A 27,275-nucleotide genomic window follows, 5' to 3' on the forward strand; every position below is an offset into this window, starting at 1 on the left:
GCAAACTTTATCCCAACCCACTAAGTATCTTCTCCTCTCTTCATGCCCTCCCTATAGGAATACTCACATTATTCTCTATGAGATCCTTACTACCACATTAGGCGTATGAAGAACTGACATAACATAAATGGGTAAATGGAACGGTCAAATTTAATCAAGGTTATCCTTCAACCTAGAGACAAAGATTTGACCTTCCACAAATCCAACATTGAAAATCTCTAGATTATTGGATCCCAAACAAATCTTGTCATTCATGTATTTATAATTAGCATACCAAAATATTTCATAGGAATTTCCCATATTAACCATAGGCCTTGTAACCCTTCTTTCAGACAAGCAAGACCCACAAAAGTAGTCTTCTGTAAGTTCACATTAAGACCAACGGCTGTCGCGAACATTTTGAGCATTCTTATATGCACAATTTGATTAAGGTTGGTATCAAATAATATCATTGTATCATTTGCATGCTATAATGTGAAAATCTTGGTGCTTCTTTAGATACTTTGAACCTGAAAATAATCTAAAATAATTCAATATTTTCTACGGTCTTTAAGCATAATACTAAAAGCTTCTACCATTAAAGCGAGAATAAATCTGGATAAAGTGTCCCTTTGGATTTAAACAATCCTTTTTGCCTCCCATTTATTAATACTGAAATATGTGCATTTGATAGGCACTTTTTATTCATCTTCGCCTAAGGCCATCTGCTCTCATTCTATCTTGAAGCACTCCCCAATCCACCTTATCTTATTCTCTTTAAAATCAAATTTATAAATTGTACTTTGTAGATTTGTACATTTTCTAGAGTGATACATTCTTATGCAATTAACATGCTATCAGTTATCAACCTCCCTTAGATAATTGTGGGCCAGAAATTAATAATGGAAGAACTCTCCTCATTCTTCTTGCTATGCTTTTAGAGATGATTTTGTATATGCTCATAAGAGAATGATGAGCTGAATATGATTGCGGCAGACCATCATTGAATTTTTGTGAATTAAGGCAATATATTTGAATTTATTTCCTTGCTTAGAAGTCCATCATCAAACTAATTTGGCATAAATATCATATCTTGCTTGATGATTCCATAAAATCTTTGAAAAATACAAAGGGGAAACTATCTGGACCCAAGTCTCTATCATCTGATAGGCCAAACTTGTTTCATGTATTTCCTCTAATCTAAAAGGAGATTCCAACTCGCTAGCTACTTCTTGGAGCACCTTAAATGGCACAAACACCAAATTACTTTTGCGCATGTTCTATATAGAAAATACCTCCTTAGATTGATCAATTATAGTCTTTTGTGTTCTATCAATCGTCCTCTAATTCTTGAATTTGTAACCCATCTATATTGTTTATTATTCTTCTAGCATTAGTAATTGGGTGTAAAATTTTAGTGCTTAGATCAGCTACTTAGTTCTAGATCTTTACTCTAATATACCTCCTTAATTATCGTACATTCATGCATTATTGTCCTCCACTCTTTTTATTGCTTGCTCTTCATTAAACGTTAATTAATCTTGTTGCAATATATCTATCTCTTGGCTACTTTGTAGGAGCTTCCCTCGTCCATTGAATCAGCTTATGTCTTAGGGTCTACAATTTCTTGGAAATTTTATAGCCATGCCAATCATTGATATATGTATTTAATCATGTTTATTTGATCATCTCCACTGCCTCCTTTTCCTCTATCTATCCAATTAATATGAAAGGTTGTGGCCCGTTATGCACATTCTCAAATTGACTGAAAATTGGTATGTTATCTGAAGATAGTTTAGATGGAACTAATAAAATGAAACATTGCTTTCCATGAACTTAAATTAAGAAACCTATCCATTTTTTACATAACGTAGTGATGAACTTATTTGTCCATGTTAAATATGCTCCACTAATCAAAATATGAATATGGTCATGGTTCAAAATAAAATCAATGAAAGATCTCATGCAATTATTTCAATCTATGTGAAGTACTAGACTCCTTAGGCCATCTTATGACGTTAAAGTCCTCTCCCTAACACATACTCATATACACGCATGCATTATGGTGATCCCAATTCATTGACTATATTAGAAATTGGAACGTAGGAACTCCTACTCAAGGAAGGTTGTTAGGTAAACAACCATTTAAAACCATTAACATGGCATTCAAATACTATAGACACAAATCTTTCTCCACACAAAGTCCAACCCCTTTGGTATTGTTGGTCCTAAAGAACCCAATAAAACACTTGAATGGCCCTCAGGGTTCCTACCAAAAACTGGATAGACCCTCTTCCCCAAATAGATCTAGCATTCTGAATGTTTGGAGCAGTAAGCTTAGTTTCTTGCAAAATCAAAACTTTTGGTTTCTCTTCTCGCACAAGCATCAAAAACTTAAGAGTTTTCATTCATATCTAGACGAGGCTCTATGCTTGATGATATATCCACCCCCTGCAGGCAAAGAGTTAGTAGATCCTGATTATGCGGTCTCATCAATAATGCCAATGATGCCCTATTTACTTGTGACTTTGCTGAATTGATCTTTCAACTCTTTCTTCTCTATTCCATCATCTTCTTTGTTATTTGCTTCATTTATTTTTGTATCTTTTGTTTCTTTCTTGAAGTTCCTTCTGGTAGATGCTATGCTTTTTTTTTTAGGTCTCATTTTGTTTTTTAGGAAAATCCAAAAGAATGACAAGATTTGAATTATTTTTTTTGGGTATGTGCAGATTTTATCCCTTAGGGTCACTGGTTCTAACATCCCGTGATTTGACCACAATGGTTGATGATGTCTCCCAAGTCTCATACTTTCCAAAGAAATATTTAGGTCCACCTCTCACATATAACCAAAATTTAAATGCGGGAGCATATAACATACTCTTGTGTGAGCACACTGTGCACTAACTCCCTCGGTCAAAACACTTATGGAAAATTTTCACAATCTAAAATCATTGGATCCATATTAGAGGAACATATGAGTGTTCCCACTTAGATTTGAAGTTTTTAAATACTTCAATCTGGCCATCGAGAAACGGTCTTGGTTCAATTTTAAGATATAAGTCTTTCTTTTTTCTTTTTTCTTTTTTTTTTATGTACTTATGGAGTGCTATAACGAATTAGGAATGATCTTTATGGTGTGGAATCCTAGAGGAGCATGTAAACTTCTAGTTGACAATATTAACAGTAACTCCCGTAATGGACTAACCAAGATATTAATTTCTAATAAGGTAACATTAAAATATTTAGAGAAAATTAAGTATATGAATAATGATCCTATGAGCATATATCTAGGTAATTTTATTTAAATCTCAACGGTAATTTTTTTTGTTATCACATTTGTACCAATTTTCTACCTGTTATTACAATAGTACCTCATATTTTTTTAAGGAAAAGTCATGCGGGCTGGACCGCATGATTACATATGGAGTAAAAAAATTGTAAAGCATCAATCTTAAAAATGGATATAAGTAAGTGTTTCATCTAAAAATAATGGAAACTAACGATCCAAATGCTTTTTTACTAGAATTATTATTCTAGTTTTTAAAATTTATTTAATTATTTATATTCATGATCTCCATGTTGGAGATTACATGTCTTTAAAAATTAAGTCAAAAAATACATCTCAAAAATATATATATTAAAGGGGACCACATTTCTACATATGCGGGCTTGGCTACATAGAAACCGGGTGGTTTTTTTAAAGGGATCGTCTATAAAGAGACCATTTACCTTTTGTACAGGGACGTCACATTCATTCTTATCCCTTAAATTTAAAAATTGATGGTTGTAAGAGTGCCATTGATTAGATATAAAGTTCCTTAAAAAAAATTTCTTAGACTTCGTGAATCACACCAATTCATTTAATTTGAAATCTAATGAGTCGGAATAATGGTGACCTCCTTATACAAAAGGTAAATGGTCTCTTTGTAGACAATCCTTTTTTTAAATGACCAAATTTCCCTCTTTCGGATGTTTAACATCCAAAGAATTACGTTTTAGTATCTTCATACAATTTCAGATTTTGAAAATTTGAAATTTATTTGAAAATTATATTTTTTAGATTTTGAAAATACAAAAATTGAACTTTAGCATCCCAAATTCATAATAGTTTTGAATTTTTAGAATTAAAAAATTATTTGGAAATTATATCCAATTATCAAAATCCAAAAATTACATTTTAGCATCCCTGAACATTTTGGGATTTCAAAAATCTGAAATTTACTTTAAGACTAAATTTTTGGACTTTTAGAATCTGGATATTGCATTTTTTTCGCCGTGGATCTTGTATTTCAATTAAATTTGGATATTGAAAATCCACAAATTTTGTGAGAGAAAAAAAAATCCCTGACTATGCTCTCTCTCCGACTGAGGATCTTGTATTTTTCTTGATTTCCAAGATCCAAAATATGGAAAATTTCAAAACTACAAGATAAACCGGTATAAATGTAAAAACAATAAATTAAAATCTAATGAGTGGGAATAGTTGTGACCTCCTTAGACAAAAGATAAAAGGTTTCTTTGTAGACAATCCATTTTCTAAATGACCAAAATTATCTCTTTCGGAGTTTAACATCCAAAGAATTGCATTTTAGTGTCTCCACACAATTTTAGATTTTGAAATTTTGAAATTTTCATATTTTAGATTTTGAAAATTTGAAATTTATATGAAAATTGCACTTTAGCATTCCAAATTGACAATCATTTCGGATTTTTAGAATTAAAAATTTATTTGAAAATTATATCCAATTTTCAAAAATCCAAAAATTACATTTTAGCATCTTTGAACATTTTGGGATTTAAAAAAAATCTGAAATTTACTTTAAGACTAAATTTTTGGACTCTTAGAGTCGGGATATTGGATTTTTTTTTTCGCTGTGGATCTTGTATTTCAATTAAATTTGGATATTGAAAATCCATAAATTTTTGTGAGGGGAAAAAAAAAGAGCCCTGAATATGCTCTCTCTCCCACTGAGTCTCTTGTATTTTTCTTGATTTCCAAGATCCGAAATATAGGAAATTTCAAAACTACAAAATAAACCCGGTACATATGTAAAAACAACAAATTATAGGTAAATTTGAAATAACATTAAATAAAACGAATATCAACATAATTTCTGTTACCAAATATCCCATATAAGATACTTCCTAAGAGTAAGGTTATGTTTTATACGAAATATTGGGTTCTTCAAATGCAATCAATCACCTATGATATTTCTTTTTATACCAATTTAATCAATATGGTGGGAAGATTAATTGTTGTTCACAATACAGACTCGCCAAGTCTGGTTGATCTCTCAACCGTCTATCATAAGCAACAGACAGTGAGATTTGATGTAGCGTATATAGTTCCGTACACCAGTGATGGTCTACACTGTACAGTCCACTTTTACTTCCTCAATGCATGGTGAAATTACGTTTTGGTCATTCAAAATATAAGGGTGAGGCTCTAAACAATCAAATTACGACAAACCTCATAAATTTTGCTACAACAGGATATGTTTTGGTCTTCAAATCAATCATCTTGACCTCAAGATGTACTGACATGAGAAAAAATAGATTTGAAGTTATGGAAATAGTGCATCTTGTAATACATTTTTTGGACAGTCAATTTTCAAGATTTCCAAACGTTTATAGATCTGCGTGATCTACACTATTTTTAAAGATTTAAATATGTTATAATTAGATATGGAGAAAAATTTCAAGTTATCACAAACACTTTCATTACTAAAGAAACATCTTTTGACACAATTTGAAGGTGTGTCTCATTTTGATTGTTTAGAGCCTCAGCCTTATACGGGCCACACCCTTCAAAATATCACGATAAGATAGCTTTTCACCTTTGCAGGCTGAGCTCTGTGTCTCTCTTTCACTCACACACTCTCATGGGTTGTATAGCAAGACCTGTAATTCCCTTTACAAGAACACCTGCTAATGGATGCCATACTCCAAGCATAATAATACAACCACCCACCCTCATTTCCACCACTCTAATTACTAAATTCGAGTCCCAGTCTCAACAAGAGGAGAGCAACAGCAGCAGCAACAACAAAGATGGGGGACGGAAATGGAAGGAGGGTGTGAGGATGAGGAAGGTGGAGACGACGGATTGGGTGGCGACGTCCCTCACCCGCCGCTTCGGCCTCGGGGCGGGCCTTGCATGGTTTGGTTTTCTAGCCTTCAGTGTCGTCTCGGAGCAAATCAAGACCCGATTGGAGGTCTCCCAAGAGCAAGCGGGTACCCTGTGAGTAACAACATGCAATCCTCTGCATAATTTCACTTTCTTCTTATTTCTACGACGTCTTTTTTGTGAGTACATGCAAGGTTTCTCTCTTCAGTAGTGACACACACAAAACTACATGTATGCCCGGAGATGGATTCTATGTAAAGGGGTGAAAATATACGAAATCAACCAAAAACATACGAAATTAAATATTAGAAATATATTTAAATTAAAAAAATTAATGCTTAATTTGAAATGAGGAATAACTTTGCCAGTGTTTCGAGACTGGCAACGAATCACTTGGCCAATATTAGAAATATATTTAAATTTAAAAAATTAATGCTTAATTTGAAATGAGGAATAACTTTGCCAGTTTTTCGAGACTGGTAACGAATCACTCGGCCTTTGATGCCAAGGCGAGTTGTACCAAGTTCATTTGTACTACTCTTCTACTCAATACAAAGGGGGGATCTCCCCCCTTATTTCATCTCTTTGTCTAGGGTCTAGATCAGAGTTTGCAAAACCAGCCTATCTAACTGCTAACCGCCTGGTTAGATCGGTATCGGTCACCGGTTTCGATTTTGGGCGGTTTTGGTGATCAACGGGTATTTTAAACTTTAAATAGCATACTACTTCAAATTCATATCAAATATGTTAGAATGGTGTATTGGTTAACTCTAACAACTAAGCTTTACCTCAATCACCGTTCAAATCCTGCCCCGCTAATATCACTTTTTTTACTTCATTTCGTTGGACTTAAAAGAGAATCAAACTAGAATTGCTGCTTTTTTTACTTCATTTTGTTGGACTTAAAAGAGAATCAAACTAGAATTACTGCTTGGTTGACAAAAAGAATGGCCTATATATTATATAACTTACTTTTTTTTCATTTTCTTTTTTAAAAAAAGAGCCGAGCCGATTTTTTGAACAATGTTTTAATATTTTTTACATTATAGTAAAGATTAAAAATTGTTTTGGTCATTAATACTCACTTTTATATTTTCTCAACTTTTTTTAAAAAAATTGAAAAATATTCTCTAGCCACAAATCGATTCGTTAAAATCCATTTTTTTCATTAATTTTCAATTTCATTTGAGTGTGTTTTGTTTTAATCATTATTTTAGTAGCTTTTTTTTTTATATATTTTATTTAATTTTTTAACAGTTTTTTGACTGTCCGGAACTTGCCTGGTTAGAGCGATTGAATTGGCCGGTTTACCGATTAAGCCGGTTAAACCTCTTCTGAGGCCATGTCCGGTTAACCGTTCCGGTACGATTTTGCAAACACTGATCTAGATTGAGTGTACCACCCGCTTTCGTCTCTCTCACTCCCATGCAAGGACTTTCTCTCTCTCTAGACTACCGGGTACATACTCTCCCTCTCTCTCGTCCTCTGTCTCCCTCCTCTCTACCTCCTCTATTTCTGTAAAAGGGGCAAAAAACTGCCCCACTTTCTCAAAGTATAGGTCAAAATCAACTGAGAACGTTTCCGGTTGAGAATGAGAACAATCTTTCTCCTAGTAAATCCTGCGGAGTACCAATTGATCAAGCAAAAAATAAAACCAAAATATTAGGTGCAACAGGGATTTCAACATACCTCAGATTTAATTATTATATTTAAAGTCACAAAACTAAAGTAAAACCAAAATATTAGGATATATTACGAAGGGATTGTATTTAGGGGACTATTTTTCTTTTTTTTTTTTGACAAAGAGGCCATGATTGCTACTAGTCATTAGATATCAAATTGGATAGCTTGGGTATTTTTTTTTTTTTTTGAAACATTGAATTTAGTCAATAACATAGTTATAACCATCCTCTTTAAAATTTGCGGACAAAAGTGATCGTGACTTTCATATATTAAAAATCTAGTCTTTTTATATACTTCTGATTACTAATATCGACAATGCAAATCAAAATAACGACATTTTTAAATAGAGTATATACTTACAAAATATTAACGATATTGAAAGCATAATTCTTTAGGAAAAATTCACTAGAAATGATTCCTTTTGAACTTGTACCAGCGTACTCAGACTCGGCCGAACTCAGACTCGTTCGAGTAAATAGAGATTGGTGAAATAAATCAACGGATGGAACATTGAGAAAATATCAATCTAGAAGAAGATGTTGTCTAGAATCCTATAGAATCGATACCAAATCGTACCCTAGGGGTGATTGAGCTCTATGATTGACCCTGGTGCTGATCCCTAAGGTAATAAGCAAAATTTGATGTGAGAACATCCACGATGTCTAGGTATCAAGGTCAATTTCCCCGAGTTCCATTATAAGCTCCATATATAGGGTTTTATTGATTAGTTGAATGCAATAAACAAATCATTTGAATAAGATGAATTATCAGAAGAACATATAGTTAAATTTGTTGCAAACAAGCTCCATGTGTATGCCACTGCCTAGCCGGAACAAGTTCAACAATCTCGACTTTGTAATAAAATAACAAACATTTATAATTGACAAAAGTTGAAAATGAAACTGAAAGAAAATTTTATTCACGTAGATCACCATCAAAGTTTATTTTAAGACCTTTAAAATTCCCAGAGAATGGAAAGAAAGTAAAGGACTATAGTACAAAAGTTTATAGACTTGCAGCTCGAAACAGCCTCGGAGATATTGAAGGACAAAAGGTGGGTGTTATATTAATGGACTCCAACCAGTCATCAAGGATGAGATTTTTTCTATATTGGCCATGGACCTTAAGCAAGGCATTAAATTTCTTCCCGAGTAGAGACCAAATTAGAATAGAGCGCGGAAAAGTAATTGTTCAACCAAAAGCAGCGTTCCCACAACCCAAAATTTAATGAAAAAGAGAATGATTCCCCAAGGTTACTTGCTATCTGAATAATGAAATTGAACTCCCTACATGGTGACAAATGGTATAGTACTTTATTAATTTTTTTTAGAATTTAAAGTTGCCGCCGAACTTCTCCCAATCCTAGGAGAATGGTGCAATTAAGTTTTTCTTTATATTTTATTTTCTTTTTTAGGAGATTGAAATTTAGATTGGTGTTATTGAGGTTTCTAGTTATCTTTTAGCATATTTGGATCTTTTCATGTTCTAGAAAAATATTATTTTGGGGATGGATTCTCTTGCAAAACCAGAAAATGTATAATCTTTCAATATTTTTATAATTAAATTATTTGGTTTGCTTAATTTCTCTCTCATCCTTGCATCAAGAACTTAGGGGGCAATCATAGAGAAATATGCACTACCTATTCAAACCATTGCAAGAGGGGCTGCCTAGAACAGATATCTTTCAATGCGGTCTGACTAATTGAGAAGGATGAGTAAACTCTTATGCATGCCTCCTCAAGGAGACTATTAAACTTGATAAAACTAATAAAGACTGATATGCAAGCTTTCGAGGAATCTAAGCCAAGATTGTAGAGGTGGTCAAGTGATGGCTATGGTGAAGGTGACAGTGGCCAAGGTGGCTTTATGAAAAATGAAGTATCAATGATGGCCTTGCTAAATTGCACTAGTATACATGTACTGATTGACATGTGGTAATATTGGATTTGGGTCCTCCTCTTGATTGTTGCATGTAGTGCCTGTAGGAATAGGACATGACCATTTAAGCAAGCATTGAGAGACCTTGTGGCAATGACAAAACTAACAAGGACATAAAGGACTCTGGCTGGAGGCTTTCCCCAAGCATGTATGGGACCAGGGGCAAACCATGGTTTATGGGGAACCTAGTGTAGGACAAGTGCCTAACAAGGACATCAAACCTAAGTCGGGAAGGCTTGTCAGACCCCTTTTCTTAGCATCATCTGTGCAAGCTAGGCAAATTATGCGAAATCTCACTTACTAGAGGTGTATGAAACCCTCACTTACTAGTAAAACATTTTTGAAGAACCCAAAAGTCCTATATGATCTTATGCTACTTTGGAAAATTTTGCTCTCTTGGGAGGCAAGTTTGTAACCAGAAAACCTATACGAGGGAGTGCCTCCAGCCTTAGACTGACCTCGGGCAGGAGGCGAGGTTGGTGCATGGGCACACTAGCAGCAAAGGCCATTGATGTGATCCCTCAGGTAGGTGGTGTGGATTGATATATAATGTGGTGTGATTTGGTGGACCATCTAGACCAAATTGGCTGAGGCAGGGTTAGTCAAAACTGTTGGGTTTATGTAGCTTTTAAAAGCTTTATGAGTGCTTGTAAAATAAAATAATTTATTGGAACATGAACTCAGTGGGAATGTGGTCTTTCATGGGCCATACTATGCAAACGATGTTAACAGATACCTGACTGTGCTTGACGATCTAGGTCAGTCGGTTGGGAAAGTGACATGGGCATAGAGAACAAATTGAGAAGCGTTCTAATGGGTAATCTCTTGATGAGGTCGGAGTATATGCCCAAATGAGTGAGCTGAGGATTATGTGACCCTTGTATATGATGGTGGCCTACAGAGACGAGGGCCAAAACCTCATCCATGTACCATCACATGGCATACATAGCGATAGATCGTTCGGAAAAGCCAAAAATCCACCTTTTAGGGTAAAGCGTATGCATGTGCGAGAATACCCCTATGCGCCATAGAGCAGTGGTCGCATCAGGTCTTGATGACCTTGACTCGTCTATAGGGGAGGACTTGTAATCCACAGATTGTGATTGTAACCCCTTGACTCATCGACCAGACTTTAGTGACCCGCTAATGATGCTTTGATTGGACTGTAGGTTATGGAAAACACTTGGTCAGTCTGATAAAGCAAGTGTGGTCCGTAGTCCACAGTTGAAGGTGGAGTGCCCCATGACTGTTGATTCCTAAACCATATGGATCATATTCCCATCAAATTAATTTAATTGTGCTTATTTTATGACAATAATTATTTTAAAATTATTATTTGAATTTTTATAAACTACTGGATATTTTATTTATAATTTTTGGATTTATAAAATTAAAAATATTGATTTTACAATAGTATAAATATTCAAATAAATACTAGAGATTGTTTTATTAATTTTAATACATAAAAATATCATGGGGCCCCATCGTGCACATGGGCCCCCCATATTTCTAAAAGGTGGGGCCCATGAGTACCTCCCATGCCCCACCCCGTGGATTCCTTTTATTAAATTTTAGTAATGTTGAATTGTCACATGTGGTCAAATATGACTTGGACCATATATTGATTTAATATGGAAGTAAATATTGACTGAATATATCTTTGATAGATTTTATGGAAAATATGAGTAGAGATGTACTATTTTATAAAATACACTATATTTAATTAAGATTAATTTAACTTATTTTCTATTGATGGAAAAATGGTTTAGAAAAGGGAGAATGCACCTTCTATAATATTGGTGACTCATCTATAGAATGGATGATTTAGATCTCTCACCTCACAAGTCACCTTTGATCGACGGTCCATGTTCAATTTCATAAGAAGAGGTAAGCCAAGGAAAACCTTAAGAAACCTTAATCTTGTTCAAGCATATAAAAAAGGGATTGTCTTTACTCAAAATCTCTACACGTTATCTTTCTATCTCTCTCTTAAAAATATTTCTCTCTCTTAAGAAAGTTTTTCTCTCTCATGTTTGATATTTCTCTCTCTCTCTCTCTCTCTCTCTCTCTCTCTCCCACATTGTGAAAAGGGGCTAAAGGTTTAGGTTATGAAATTCTTTTCTCTCACATCTCTCAACTATAGATTTATGGCTAAGGGTTTTAGGATTAGCAAAAGAGAATCCACCTCTCTCAAACTAGGTTGCTAAGGGAATTCATCTAGGGCTTGTGTTTGTGATCAAATGGGTTTATGTTTCATTAGTATGGCTTGGTCTAAACTTTTTTTCCTAATTTGACATTGAAGCAAGATCGTCGATCCCGCACCATCGGATGGTAGTGACTCGGTGTGAGGTATAATCCCCAGTTGAGATAATCTCTGACACTCTTTTCTTTTATTTCTTGCAAGCTTATCTTTTATTCTTAAGCATAGTGCATAGTTATTTCAATGACATCAAGTTTTAAGATCTTGGTTTTATTGTTATGTTGATTTTATTTTAAAGTATATGTTGCTGTAATAAGACCACTTGTAAGTGATCTTTTGCTAAAACAGAAGGGGTGATATTAGCAAAAAAAAAAAAAAAAATATTATTCCTTAGTAAAAGATTACAAATTGGATGAGGGAGGGTTTGTCAAAACACGGGCAACATTGAAAGAAAGACCTATGTGATCTTTTACCGGGGAATAATATATATATTTTTTATTTCACCCGTTTTGTTTTGGCAAAAGAATACTTACAGGTGGACTTATTACAATAACATGAACTTCAAAATAAGATCAACATAACAATAAAACCAAGATCTTAAAACTTGATGCCATTGAAATAACTATGCACTATGCTTGAGAATAAAAAGAAAAGTGGCGAAGATTATCTCAATCGGGCTTATTACACCTCACACCGAGTCACCATCATCCAATGGCGCGGGATCAATGGTCTAGTTTCAATCTCGAACTGGAAAAGCAAATTTCGGGCCAAACTATTTCAAATAACCCTTTTGTAATTTTAATTAAATATTGTTCATTGTATAAAATAGCACAGTCTTACTCATATTTTCCATAAGAATCTCTCAAAATATATCAAGTTAATATTTGCTTTGCTATTTACTCAATATATGGTCAATATATATCTAAGTCATATTTGACCACATGTCATAATTCAATGTTACCAAATCTTAACAAAAGGAATCCAAAGGGGTGGGGCATGCCACCCATGGGAGGCACATAAGTGCCCCACTTTCTAGAAGTTTGATGGGCCTATGTGCACAATGGGCCCCCCATGATATATTTTTATGCATTAAAAATCAATTAAATTATTTTTAGTATATTATTAAAATATTTATACTCTAGTAAATTCATTATTTTTAATTTTATAAATCAAAAAATTATAAATAAAATATCCAGTGGTTCATAAAAATTCAAATAATAAGTATAAAATAATTTATGTCATAAAACAAACATAATTAAATTAATTTGATGGGAAAAAGATTCATATGGTTTAGGAATTGAATCAACAATCATGGGGCACTTCACTTTCAACTGTGGACTACAGACCATACTTGCTTTATCATACCGACCCAATATTTTCCATGACCCACAGTCTAAGCAGGGACTTATTAGCGGATCACCAAAGTCTGGCCGATAAGCCACGTCGCAATCTCATTCTGTGGATTATAAGTCTTCCCTTAGAGAGGAGTCAAGGTCACCTAGACCTGATGCGACCACAGCTCTATGACTCAGGGGTATCTCTCATACATGTATACACTTCACCCTAAAAGATGGCTTATTTGTTTTTCCGATCGATTTATTGATATGCATGCTATATGATGACAAATGGATGACGTTTTGGCCCCCATCTCTGCAGGCCGCCATCACACACAAGTATCAAATAGTCCATTGGCTCACTCATCCGAGCATATGCTCTGACTTCATCAAGGGATGACCCACTAGAACCCTTCTCTGTTTATTCTCTATGCCCAAGTAACATGAGTTTTTTCCAACCGACTGGCCTAGATCATTAAGCACATATCAATATCTGTAAACACTTTTTGCATAGTATGGTCCATGAGGGACCACACCCCTACTTAGTTATGTTCCACTATATCAAATATTTTTATTACAAACACTCATAAGGCTTTTAAAAGCCACATAAACCCAGCATCTCTCACTTGGCTTTTGAAGGCTTTACATTCTCTCTCCCTCACTTTCTCCCATCCGCATCTCTCTCACATGTCTTACAAAAGCATTAGGGGCAACCCCCTTAGTTAGAGGGTCTGCAATCATTAGATCCGTGGATATGTAGCTAATCTCTATCTCTTTCAATCTCACCTCATTCCTCAAATGATAGAAATATGGTTTGATATGCTTGGAATTCTTATGAAACTGTGGCTCCTTAGATACGCAAATTGTCGTTGTGTTGTCGCATAAAATCCTTACTGCCTTACAATGCATTGGATGGAAATTGAGTTGATTAAGAAACTTCGTAATCCATACAGCCTCCTTTGTCGTTAGACAACATGCCACATATTAAACTTTCATGGTGGACAAAGACACTATATTATGTTCCTTTGACTTCCAAGAAACCGCACCCCCTTCAAGCATAAATATATATCCAGATGTAGACTTCGCATCATCTGGATCTACGAGATAGCTTGCATCTGAATATCATTTTATTGTTATTTCAGTCTCCCCTTTGTATGTGAGCGCATAGTTCATGGTCCCCTTTTAAATATATAAGGATTCTCTTAACAACCTTCCAATGCTCCTCCCTAGGATTGTTTTGGAAACGCCTAACCAACCTCATGATGAAAGACAAGTTATGTCTTGTTCCTGTCATGGCGTATATAAGGGACACAACTGTGCTCATATAATGCACTCTCTCTATGGCTCTTTTATCAATATCTTCGGTAGGATACATTTTATTACTGAGCTTCGTCTTTTTGTCAATTGGGGTTGACATAGGCTTACATTCAATCATGTCAAATTTTTCCAGTATTCTCTTGCAGTAGGTTGCTTGGAAAAGTTTGATAGTTTCCTCTATTTTGTTTCTTATTATCTTGATGCCCAACATATATGAAGCTTCTCCAAGATCCTTCATATCGAAGTGTTGTGCAAGAAAACTTTTCTTCTCTACTATTAGGGCAATCGAGCATAATAATTAGCTTATCATCTACATATAACGAACTAAAAACCACATCACTCCCACTGACCCTTTGATATATACAGTAGTCCTCATTATTTGTAGAGAACCTTGCAAGAAAAGGTTTCTTGAAATTTTATGTGTCACTAACGTCATTCTTGTTTTAGACTATAGAGGGATTTATTAAGTTTACACATTACTTTCTTCTTCCATTTTTTCTCAAATCCCATGGGTTGGATCATGTAAATTTCTTCCTCTAAATCACCATTCAAAAAGGCTCTTTTGACATCCATCTGATGGACCTCAAAATCAAAATGCGCTGCTACAGCTATTAGGATTCGGATGTATGGAAATTTGACAACAGGGGAAAGGGTCTCCTCATAATCTATTCATTCTTTTTGGGTGAAACCCTTTGCAACCAACTTAGCTTTATATTTTTTTTATTTTTCCTTTTGAGTTCAACTTTTTATTGAAAATCCACTTACAACCAATGACCTTACGTTTCCGAGGTAGAGGTACTAAATCCCACACATAGTTTTGGTTAATAGAAACATATTCATCTTTTATGACTTCTACCAAGTATTCCCTTTCAGGACAAGACAAGGCTTCATGGTAATTTTTAGGTTCAGAATCTAGATCCTTCTCATCTCTTTCAAGGTGTTCCCCCAGGTAGTCGAATTGTTTTAGGTATAGGGGAGCTCTACTGATTCGGTTACTTCGTCTTGGTTCGAGTTCAAGCTGAGGTTGATTGGAAGTTTCAGGTTTAGGTTCTCGAATAACATCTTTGTTTCTGGCCTCTTCAAAGAACTCTGCTTGTTTTTTACTCAGTCTTGCTTTAAGTAATTCTTTCTCGAAGAAGTGAGCATCGATGCTCTCAATGACCGCTCCTGTTTCAAGATTGTAAACTCGATACCTCTTACCATGCTTTGGGTAACCAATGAAAATGGACTCGACAGTTTTGGGTTGAAGTTTGGTCCTATTTTGGTGTGAGATGAGGACATGGGCTAAGCAACCCTAAATTCTCAGGTGATCAAAAGAGGGAGTACGACATGTGAATATTTTGTGAGAAGTAAATGGGGCAGCTTTTGTGGGAGTTCGACTAAGGATATAACATGTTATTGCCACAGCTTCGCCCCAAAAGTCTAGGGAAAGACTGACATGCCTTATCATACTCCTTACCATTTCAACCAAAGTCATATTCTGTCTCTCGGCTACACCATTTTGTTCGGGAGTATATGACATGGTGTACTGATGGATGATTCTATTTTCAACACAGAGTTATTTGAAAATGTCATATTAATATTCCCCCACTCTATCGGTTCTAAGGACTTTGATTTTTAAGTTGGTTTGATTATCTACCTCAGCTTTATATTCTTTGAATTTTTTTAGGGCTTTATATTTTGTGTGAATAAGATATACATGGCCATATCGCGAGTAGTCTTCTTTAAAAGTGATGAAATATATTTTACTGCTTTTTGTAGCCACATTCATAGGTTCACATATATTACTATGAATGATTTCTAAAATACTAGTAGCTCTTTTTACTCTGGTGGTATTTTTCCTTATTAATTTTCATTGCACACAAGATGTGCACACTTTCGATAAATTTCCCTTATAATTTTGAAGAATGCCATCATTTTCTAATCTTTCCATTCATTTGAAAATAATGTGTCCTAACCTCATATGCCATAGGGGTACATATAATTCATTAAGGGACGAGACATAAGCAATATTCTCTTTTATTTCAATGAAAAATAAGCGATCTACAAGACGTCCAATCATGACAAAATCATTCCCCTTCTTGACCACCACCTTCTCCCCAATGAAAGTGGTTATGAATCCAATCATAGATATCTTAAGAACTGAAACTAAACACTTCCTCATTGCATGAGCAAAAAGTGTTTGCTTTAGGATCAATGTGCTCCCACCCTTTAATTTCTGCTCGAAATCTCCAACTCCAAGTACATGAGTTTTCTGATTACCTCCCATATAAATATATTGTTGTCCTGGTCTCATGGCAGTAAAAGAACGGAAACCTTCCATGGGGTTTGTGACATGAATACCAAGAAGCTCCCTTGGGGTCAGTTAGCAAAGTCTCAAATACCATACAAGTCAGTTCTTTGTTGGTCCCTCCAAATTTATTGAACCGACAATTATTGGCTATGTAGCCCACCTTCTTACAGAAAAAGCAAGTCATAGTTTCTCTTTTTCCTCATTTATTACCGAAGTATCTCTTTCTAAAATATTTTCTCTTTCCAAAATGTTTTCTACCTTTTCCTTTCTTAGGTTTAAGAGAGGGTGGAGATCTTACAATGTGTACGGCTTCCCTTGGAGGTGTTGTCAGTGCTTGCCTTGAGTTCCTCCTTTCCTCTTCTACTTTGATCGTCGTGATGAGCTCCTCCAGCTTTAGAGCCTTTCTTCTAACCGAGAGGGAAGATACAAAAGTTTCCCATAAATTAGGAAGTGATTCATGAGATGAATCACTTGTCAGTAGGTTTTATGTCGGTGTCTTCTAACTCTCTGACTAGTGCACGAAAGATGTGCACATGATCTGCAAACTTGGTACTTTTTGCCATTTTTAACTCATTATACATTATCATAGCCATGGTTTGCTTCATGAGAGAGGGTTCAATATACCACCTCTCAAGTTTTTCAAAGATTCCACTTGTATTATAAATGGACTCGTACTCGGAAGCATACAAGTTGGTCATAACACATAAAAGAATGTGCTTGCATCTCAAGTTCATGATCTGCGAATTGACATACTCATCTTTAGTTTCTTGAGATGAGTCGTCAGTTGAACGATGAGGATGATGTTCACAGAGTATCTCATACAAGTTGAACATACCGAATCTTTCTTTTTCAAGAAGCATAATTGGTCTCATCAAACCTTTCGGTTTTTAGGATCTCTGAGATGAAGGTACGAGTAGCCATATCCTTTTAATTCTCAAACAAAAAATTGGAAAAGACTCCTAATGGCAATCAAGTAACTAAGCTCTGAAACCAATGAAAGAAAGACCTATGTGATCTTTTACCGGAGAATAATATATATATATTTTTATGTCACCCCTTTTATTTTGACAAAAGAACACTTACAGGTGGTGTTATTACAATAACATGAACTTCAAAATTAATCAACATAACAATAAAACCAAGATATTAATACTTGATGCTATTGAAACAATTATACACTATGCTTGAGAATAAAAGATAAGATTGCAAGAAATAAAAGAAAAAATGCCGGAGATTACCTCAACCGGGCTTATTACACCGCACACCGAGTCACCACCATCCGATGGGGCGGGATCAACGGTTTAGATTCAATCTCAAACCGGGAAAGTAAATTTCAGCTAAACTATTTCAGAGAACCCTTTTTGTAACTCTTCAAGCCTAGATCCTAACCCCAAAATATTTTGACATACTTCCCAACCCTTACCATATAAGATGAGAGAGAGTGGGATAGACCTTAGGGTTGGGGCATGCCCCTGCTATGACTAAGAGAGAGAAGATCTAAAGAGAGAGAGTGAGAGGAGAGAGAGTGGGGTGTGCCTCTTAGAGGAAGGAGAGAGAGTTGTGAGAGAGAGAAGAGCGAAGGTATAGAGAATAGGGGGTACACCCCTATTTATAGTGAAAAATTTGGTCTAGGGCTTTACATAGTTTGCCTCTTAAGTGATATTGAACATAAATTATCAATCAAGGGTGATTTGTGGGATGAGAAATTTGAGTCATCCATTTTATAGATGGGCCATCAACATTATAGAAGGTGCATGAACCCTCATCCCCTTTTTTTAAATCATTTTCCCATCAATAGAAAATAGGTCAAATCAATTTAAATTAAATATTGTACATTCCATAAAATAGCACAATCCTACTCATATTTTCCATAAGAATCTTTCAAAATATATCAAGTTAATATTTGCTTCAATATTTACTCAATATATGGTCAATATATATCCAAGTCATGTTTGACCGCACGACATAATTCAATGTTACCAAATCTTAACAAAAGGAATCCAAAGGCATGGGGCGTGCTACCCATGGGAGGCTCATAAGGGCCCCACCTTCTAGAAGCATGGTAGGCCCATGTGCACAATAGGCCCCCCATGATATATTTTTATGATTTAAAAATCAATAAAATAATATTTAGTATATTATTGAAATATTTATACTCTTGTAAAATCAATATCTTTAATTTTATAAATCTAAAAATTATAAATAAAATATCCAGTGGTTCATAAAAATTCAAATAATAATTCTAAAATAATTTCTATCATAAAACAAACATAATTAAAATAATTTGATGGGAAAAAGATGCGTACGGTTTAGGAATTGAATCAACAATCATGAGACACTCCACCTTTAACTGTAGACTACAGACCACACTTGTTTTATTAGACCGATCCAGTATTTTTCATGACCCACAATCTAAGCACGAGCTCATTAGTGAATCACCAAAGTCTTACCAATGAGCCAAGGGGTCACAATCTCAATATGTGGATTACAAGTCCTCCCCTATAAAGGAGTCAAGGTCACTTAGACCCGATGCGATCACAACTCTGTGGCGCATAAGGGTATCTCTCGCACATGCATACGCTTTACCCTAAAAGGTGACTTACTTGTTTTTCCAAATGATTTATCGATATGCATGCTGTGTGACGGTATATGTATGAGGCTTTGACCCCCATCTCTGTAGGTCACCATTACACACAAGGGTCACACAGTTCTTCGGCTCACTCATTCGGGCATATGCTCCGACCTCTTCAAGGGATGACCCATTAGAACCTTTCTCGATTTATTCTCTATGCCCAAGTAATATGGGTTTTTTCCAACCGACTGGTCTAGATCATTAAGCACAGATCGATATATGTAAATATTGTTTGTATAGTAAGGTCCATGAAGAATCACATTTCGACTTAGTTTATGTTCCACTATATAAAATGTTTTTATTACAAGCACTCATAAAACTTTTAAAGACCACATAAACCCAACAAACAGGACCTGACAAGACATGAACATAGTCCATGTGCATGAGGTGGTAGATTGTACACCTAGTTGAGCATGTGTATTAACCATAATTGTCAAGTGAAGTATTTGAATTCAACTTGTGTAACCGTTCCCAAATAAGGGTTTGTGTAATGGGTATAAGCCTTATGAGAGGAAGCAAGAGGGCATTTAGTGGGCCTGCGTGGACTTTGCGAATCATGTAAAATTCATGCATGTTGGGACATGGATAGTACTTAGCCATGGAGTCAGTTGATTAGACGCTTTACCCTCCTTAATGACCTATGTAGTTAATCATTGATGGGGCCAAGGGCTGGTGCAACGGCTATGCAAATTGGTTGGCAGTAACAGGACTTGACTTTATAAATGAGGGTGAGTTTCTAAGTGCATACTTAGGTTTGTACAAACCCGTAGCAAAGAAACATTACATCCTAGGCTCAATTTCTATACCCTATCATGGATAGAGACCTCTCCCTCCATTGACTCGAATAAAAATAAAAAATAAAAAATAAAAAAATAAAAAGAAAGAAGAAAATAAAAGAGGAAAACAACCACGAGGAGCATTCAGAACTGCATACAAGCTAGTGTACAGAGGTAATTGAAGTGACATCTATTCATTTTCTATTAATTTTATGCGCCTTGCGTCATTGCTGACTCCATTCCTCTTGTATGTGCTTGTAGAAGGCTTGCCTCACCTTAGTATGAATCCCATTTTTGCTTGGGGCTATGTGAAAAATTAGGCCCCCTTACACCTGGAAATGTCCAAACATGTATTCATTTCATATAGCCAAAAGATGTCATGTTCCTACGAGAGAATACTATCTATTTACTCCCTCAAGTAAAACCCAATACTAATTTAACCATCCCATATTTTGGTGAGGAAACATTGTCAAACCATAGACTAACTTCAAAACAGAAAATTCCAAATTGTATGCTCTATGCATTTGAAAAAAAAACATGTCTCAAAATTGAAACGAGACTGTCCAATTTTTAAGTGTATAAAACTCAAAATTCAAATTTTCTCTTTTTTAAAAATAATTTTTAAGTAATTCCTAAAAGGGAAAATAAGGGTTTGCCTTTACCTTATTTCGAAAAGATATTAAACGTTTTGAAGTGTCAAGCATTTGCTAAGACAATTTACACGTAGAAACCTTGTATGGAGATTGATCAAAAGATGTCAAAAAGTATATCCGATCTCACCGAAATAGCCTCCCCATTGTGGAACCCTTTTTGCCCCAAAAAAATATTATTCTCATGTCTATTTACTCCCTCGTGTAAAACCTAATCAGAGTGAACTTTAGAATATCAAATTTTGGGAATATAATCTATTCAACTCGTCAACTAATCTGGATAGAATTTTTTTTGAAACTGCACTCTCTATGGGCTTGGTAAAAATAATGTCATTGAATAGAGAGTCCAATTTTCAGAGTGCGAGATCTAAATGTTATTCAAATCTTTTCTTTTGAAAACAATCCCTAGTGATTCTTAGGTAGTTCCCAAAATTTCAAATTGAAGAGATTCTCCCAAGTGGGTGTCCTAACCGAGGGAGTAGATGTACACTATGCTCCCACGGGTCCAAATTCGAGAAATACTTGTACTAATAAAAAACACGGCATAGATCGTCCCATTTTTGTCGTGTAAAAAATTTCAATAAATGTGAGTTCAGTGTTTTTGCTTATGACGAAAACTAATCCTTGGTTTTTGCAGGGAGTTAGAGAGGGAGGAGGAGAAAGTAATGGACAATGGTATAAGGTATTGGGAGATGAGGGTAGGGGGAGGGGCCATGCCTAAGACGGGGGATCTAGTGGTAATAGACATGGTTGGAAGAATTCAGGGCACAAAAACTGTGTTTGTTGACACATTTGCATCCAAGAAGCCCATAGCTTTGATCATGGGTTCGAGACCCTACAATAAGGGCGTGTCTGAAGGGCTTGAGTCGGTGCTGCGAACAATGAGGAGTGGTGGAAAGAGAAGGGTTGTCATCCCTCCGAACCTTGGCTTTGGGGAGCAAGGTGCAGACCTAGGCTCAGGTGTGCAAATACCCCCTTCGGTTACACTTGAATATACTGTGGAGCTTGATAAAGTTTCCATTGCACCAGCTTGAGAAAGGTGCTTTTGCCCTGGAATAGGTGGAGTTTGAGAAGGCACTGCTTTGGAAACAATAGAATTCCGACCTTATGCTTGAGTTAATAATGAGACATCTTGAGTTTCATTCCTACCGTGTGTAGGAGACCTCTTCCTTGTTGAGCTACCATAAAAACAAAGGATAGTGGGTGTGCTTTTAAGTTTATTGTCAATGTAAAATCCATATCACCAAGCAATAATATTTCACATCACCAAGCAATAATATTTGCTCACTCTGCCATCAAAATTTCACAATAAGGTAAGATATGTTTACTGAACTGGAGCTATTTCGCTCGAAACTTAAACATTAGACTATAATGAAGTCAAGAAGCCTGCTCCCAAATGACCAAACAAACAAAACGTCAACAGTTTTTGTTTCCATGGCCAATTTCTTTACACTAACAACCGTAAAATACAAATGGTAATTGGGATGCATAGAAACTATGGCCCCATGTAACGAGTGTGATTTTCTTGCCTCTCCCCAACTGGTGGTCAATAGCCATTTGCACTGTCCAAGTAAATGACGGGTGGAGATTCATCCCAAATTTGAGTGAGGGGAAACTGGCATTGGTAGCCCGTGTTCTCAGACTCTCAATGAAGGGATGAATATGTATGTGTTGCACATATTTTTCTGCACCATAAAGCCCATTTCAAACCAGAGGGCAGGTACACAGAAAATGGCTAAAGGGCTACTTTATCAAGCCTCATTAGTAAGTTTTGGCAATCGTTCATGCACAATTTGTCCTTGACCACCCTAAGCTAGATCAGCCTAGGGGTGCGATAGAACGGACTAGGTAACTTTGATCCAATAAAAGGCTCGAAATTCACCCGATAAGGGGAGTTTTAAAGCGATTCTTATGCCAAAATGAGCTAAGATCAAGGCCTATCGCTTTCTGGTCATGAGGAGTCAAGAAACCGGTAAAAACCACCAGAAAATAAAGATCAAGTGTATTTTGGATTCAAGAAGACATAAAGGTCAAGAACTTCATCGATTCTCAGATTTTTTAGATTAATGTTTTGCAAAACGACTGTAGAAGCCGGATCCACAGATCGGCCATTTGGTACAAAAAGCAAATGAATAAGACCCTTGTACCATAGGCATGGGATGGGGAATCCCTTGTGAGGAAGTAGGGTGAAATTTTGTACATTGTGGATTGTGGATTGTCATTTTTTGAGTTTGGGCAGAACACAGAACTGATTATCCACCCATCTTTCTTACAAAAAGTTAATAATCTACACCACCATATAAAAGGTGAAGCATCCCATTTTTAAATGAGGAGAACATCGGTGCAGTTTTGCAACCTGAGTTCGGGAGAGGGAGAGGAGCCTAGATGAGAAACCCTAACACTAAGTGTAGCTTTGGTTAGTTCTCTACACCCAAACCCTAAACCTAGTCAAACAAACTACCTAAAACTAACCCTCACAAAAAATGTGCAAGATCACCTAACCTGAAAACCCTCTAAAATCTTAGGATATTAGGGTACCGAGTTGAGAGAGAGGGATGAGTGTTCCGTTCTATTCTTTAAAAATTCACACAAAAAAAAATGATGTATTCTATGCATCTCTAATGGAAAAATGCCCAATTATATAGAGCTCTAAGATGCCACGTATTTACTGTTTAAGTGGTTACATGCACCATCAAGATCACCACCCTTAATATTGACGATGTTGTTCATCTCTTCAACAACTAATTATCATTGAATGTCCTACACGTGTCATGATCGCAAGCGCCATGATCGCAAAGCACTACCATTAATTATAGTATCACTACTCACATGGGTGTGGGATAAGAGGGTCTCATAGTGTCATTACTATATATATATATATATATATATATAGGAAAACGTTTATATAAGGTTGCAACCTTATAATGTAGAGCTACAGATGCACCTCAAAAATCCATCGGAAAAGGTACTTTTAATTTTGAAAACCTTTTGATCATCTCAACATCGACATGTATGACCATGAAAAATAAAAAAAAATTTAGTATCAGAAATAGTGTATTTTACAACATACTATATGCACCGTCCATTTTCAAGATTTTCATATGTTTATAGATCTACTTGATTTTAACCATTTTAAAATTTTATAATTAGATATAAAAATAGATTTTGAGATAATCCTAAGAACATTTTATATCAAAATTATATACCATGATAAAATTTGAAGGTGTACCTTACCTCTATAGCTACGAATGCATCCATATGCAAACTGCACCTATATATATAGCAATATGATGCAACAAGCTTAAAAAACCATCTTATAGCCATTTGTTTTACTCAAATTTTTAAATACACACTCTTTTCATTCTAATGAACAATCACAAAAAAATAAAAAATTGAAAACACTGACTATAAAGTATCTTTTTAGTCCAATTAACATAGGCCGTTCATTTTGGTAAGATACTTAGATCTAGGATCTAGAAGGATTTTTTTTCATTTCCAAATTTTTTGGTTGCCTTTATTATCATTAGATGAACAATGTTAAAAAAAGGAAAAAATGATTTTGAGTTTATAAAGGCTAAGATCTTGAAATTCACAAAATGAATGGTCTAGATTCGTTTTTGGAGGGGACTCATGTTGGCCATATCTAGGCTTCAAATTGATTTTTTTTTTTTGGGGATTGATTATTGAGATGAAGAGAGTGTGTGTGCAAAATTTAAGGTCATACAAATACCACAAATATGGTTTTTTAGAAGTTTCGTTGCATTATACTATGATACAACGGTTGCATTGGATCATTGCTCTATATATATATAAACTAAAAGATAGAAAACGATGACACTTAAATATTGCGTCACAATACCCACATGGTTCTCATCTCACGTGTAAATGCCCCCTTTCTTCTCCCTTCCATTTTATTTATTTATTTTTAAAATATTTTTGAGGTCGGGAAAAAAAAGAAAAAAAAAAAAAAAAAAAATCAAATTGGCCATTTTATTTCAAATATTTTAAAAACATTTTTTTCTCTTTCAATACGATGAAATTCTAGAAAGATAAATGCCTTCTATTTGGCTTTGTTTTCATCATCATCAACATCATTTTAGCCTTTTTCCAATTAATTGAAATCGGGTACATGAATCCTAGTTCTCCATTCTACTCTATTAAAAATCATATCATCAATGATGCTATAAATCATCATATCTTTTCGAACTACTTTCAACCATGTCCTTTTGAACCTACTTTTTGCCCTTTTCAAAATGACTTTGCTTTATGTTCCCTAATCTCTATCAGACCGATACAAACTTGGAGGCCACTATCACAAAGTTACGACCCCTATAAAAAGTTCTCGATTACCTCCTATTACCATATTCTTGTAGGTTAGAGCCCCAAAAAGTATGGTAGCCTATAGAATTTGGATGTTTGCGGGTCTCCATTAGATGCAGGATTTCTCATGGCTTGGTGCTTGGCAAGGGCCTTGCAATCAACCACTTGTGCAAAAGTGGTATAATCGTTTCTAAGGTATCTTGCAAACAAGAACGTGAATCCATTTCCGATTCAAACTCCAGCAATAGTTATCTTGTCCTTTCCTATGGACTTCTTCAATCTGCAGTGGGTACAGCCGAAATCTATAGAGAATGGACTTTGGGTTGGATCGGGATCCATTTGAAACTTTGGTGAATGAGTTTTTTAGAGATCTGTATCAAAATTTAATGGTGATCATTTGGAATCCTACTCACGTGGGTATGAGAGAGTCTCATAGTATCATTACTATATATATATATATATATATGAAAAACACTACGTAATGCTTATAGGCGAAAATGAACAGTGATTTCGCCTACCCCTATCACCGTCTAAAGTTCATCGCGCGATCACAATTGTCCGGTAGTGTTTCATTTTTCATTTTTTTTCTACAAATCGAAATGACCTGAAATTTAGAGCGTGTATTCATAAAAAATAGGGTAATCTTTAAAAAATATAAAAAAAATAGTTTACATGAAAAAATTGACCAAAATACCCTTAAAAAGTTTTGGAGGTATTTTGATCAATTTATTTTACACGGATAATTATTTTTATATTTTTATTAAATGCACCTCACTAAGATGTACATACTCTCTGAATTTCAGATCATTCTGATTTATAAAAAAAAATAAAACATTACCAGACAATCGTGACCGCGTGATAAATTTGAACGGTGATGAGAATAAACAAAATCACTATTCATTTTTGCCTATAGGTGTTGAAAAGGCTTTTCCTATATATATATATATATATATATATATATATATATATTAGAGTTTTGTTAAACGACACCACTTATGGTATAGACAAGTAGAGTGCTCACACATTTTTAGACATTTAGTACCCTTATCTTATAGTATAATAACTTTTGTTTAAGAGTATTTTAAATAATTAGTCAAAGATAAACTAAAAATTACTAATAAAAACAAAAGCATTTAATAACAATAGTGGACAATGACATCATCGATATGGTGTGTGACTTCACTAACCAGATGTATTAATTTTTTTTAAGTATTAATAGAATAATATTATTTTTTTATAAAAATATCCATTCTACCCTTCTAAATGACCAAAAATACCCCTACTTGAAATACTTTGTACTACCATTCAAAGGTATTTTAATGTCAAAAAATATTGAACACTTTAAAAGTCTACTCCACCAAATAGTGGAGCCTAACAATATATATATATATATATATATATATATTATTCTTCATTTTTCTATATCTTGAACCAAACTAAAATCGACCCTGCAGGTCTCTAATCAGGTCCAAGTCCAACTGACTTGGACCCAACCCAGGTCCTAGTCGGATCTAAGTTGGACTTAATTGAGTCGAGTCTGCTTCTACCTAACCCATGTGCAACCTTAGTAGTCAAAAGCTGTTCCAAAGGAATCCATTTCGACTATTGGAGGACGACCGTCAGCAAAATACTCATGGCCTGCTGGGACTTGCACTCGGAGACTCAGAAAGATCGAATGCTGCCCAAAAACCTGACAGACCCCAGGAGCACTGCGTTACATTTTGGAAGACCCTTGAATCATGCTCAAGAAGACGAAAGCCGCAGTCCAATTTTCTTGGCAAGACATCGGCGAGACTGACACTCTAGCCAAGCAAGGAGTAGATAGAGCATAACTTCACACTTACTCTCTGACCCTATTCGGCAGTCTCTCTCATAGACTTGCTTGGTAATAGATTTTAACCTTACATAATCAATTTTGATTACACAATAATGATATTACAGTTAACATTCAGAAAATAAAAAACATAAAGCACATCTTAGAGACTGATATTATTGCTGCCTAAATTAACCGCAATAAGGATTTAAG

At 35.1% G+C, this 27,275-nt stretch overlaps 1 protein-coding gene and 1 long non-coding RNA gene across 2 annotated transcripts; both read left to right on the forward strand.

The window, feature by feature from the left end:
* The first annotated feature begins 5,822 nt into the window (after window positions 1–5,822).
* LOC18428652 (FKBP-like peptidyl-prolyl cis-trans isomerase family protein) lies at window positions 5,823–22,203 on the forward strand. The gene is made up of 2 exons (XM_006837970.4): window positions 5,823–6,220; window positions 21,567–22,203. The coding sequence occupies exons 1-2, from the start codon at window positions 5,862–5,864 to the stop codon at window positions 21,961–21,963; spliced, it is 756 nt and encodes a 251-aa protein (XP_006838033.1). The 5' UTR covers window positions 5,823–5,861; the 3' UTR covers window positions 21,964–22,203.
* On the forward strand, window positions 13,197–18,096 carry LOC148782422 (uncharacterized). The gene is made up of 2 exons (XR_016054368.1): window positions 13,197–13,476; window positions 13,584–18,096. It is a non-coding gene; the product is annotated as an uncharacterized LOC148782422 (long non-coding RNA).
* Window positions 22,204–27,275: the final 5,072 nt, after the last annotated feature.

Source organism: Amborella trichopoda, chromosome 4 (assembly GCF_054954075.1).
Source record: "Amborella trichopoda isolate Santa Cruz 75 chromosome 4, AtrichopodaSantaCruz75HAP2 v2.0, whole genome shotgun sequence".
Taxonomy (NCBI): domain Eukaryota; kingdom Viridiplantae; phylum Streptophyta; class Magnoliopsida; order Amborellales; family Amborellaceae; genus Amborella; species Amborella trichopoda.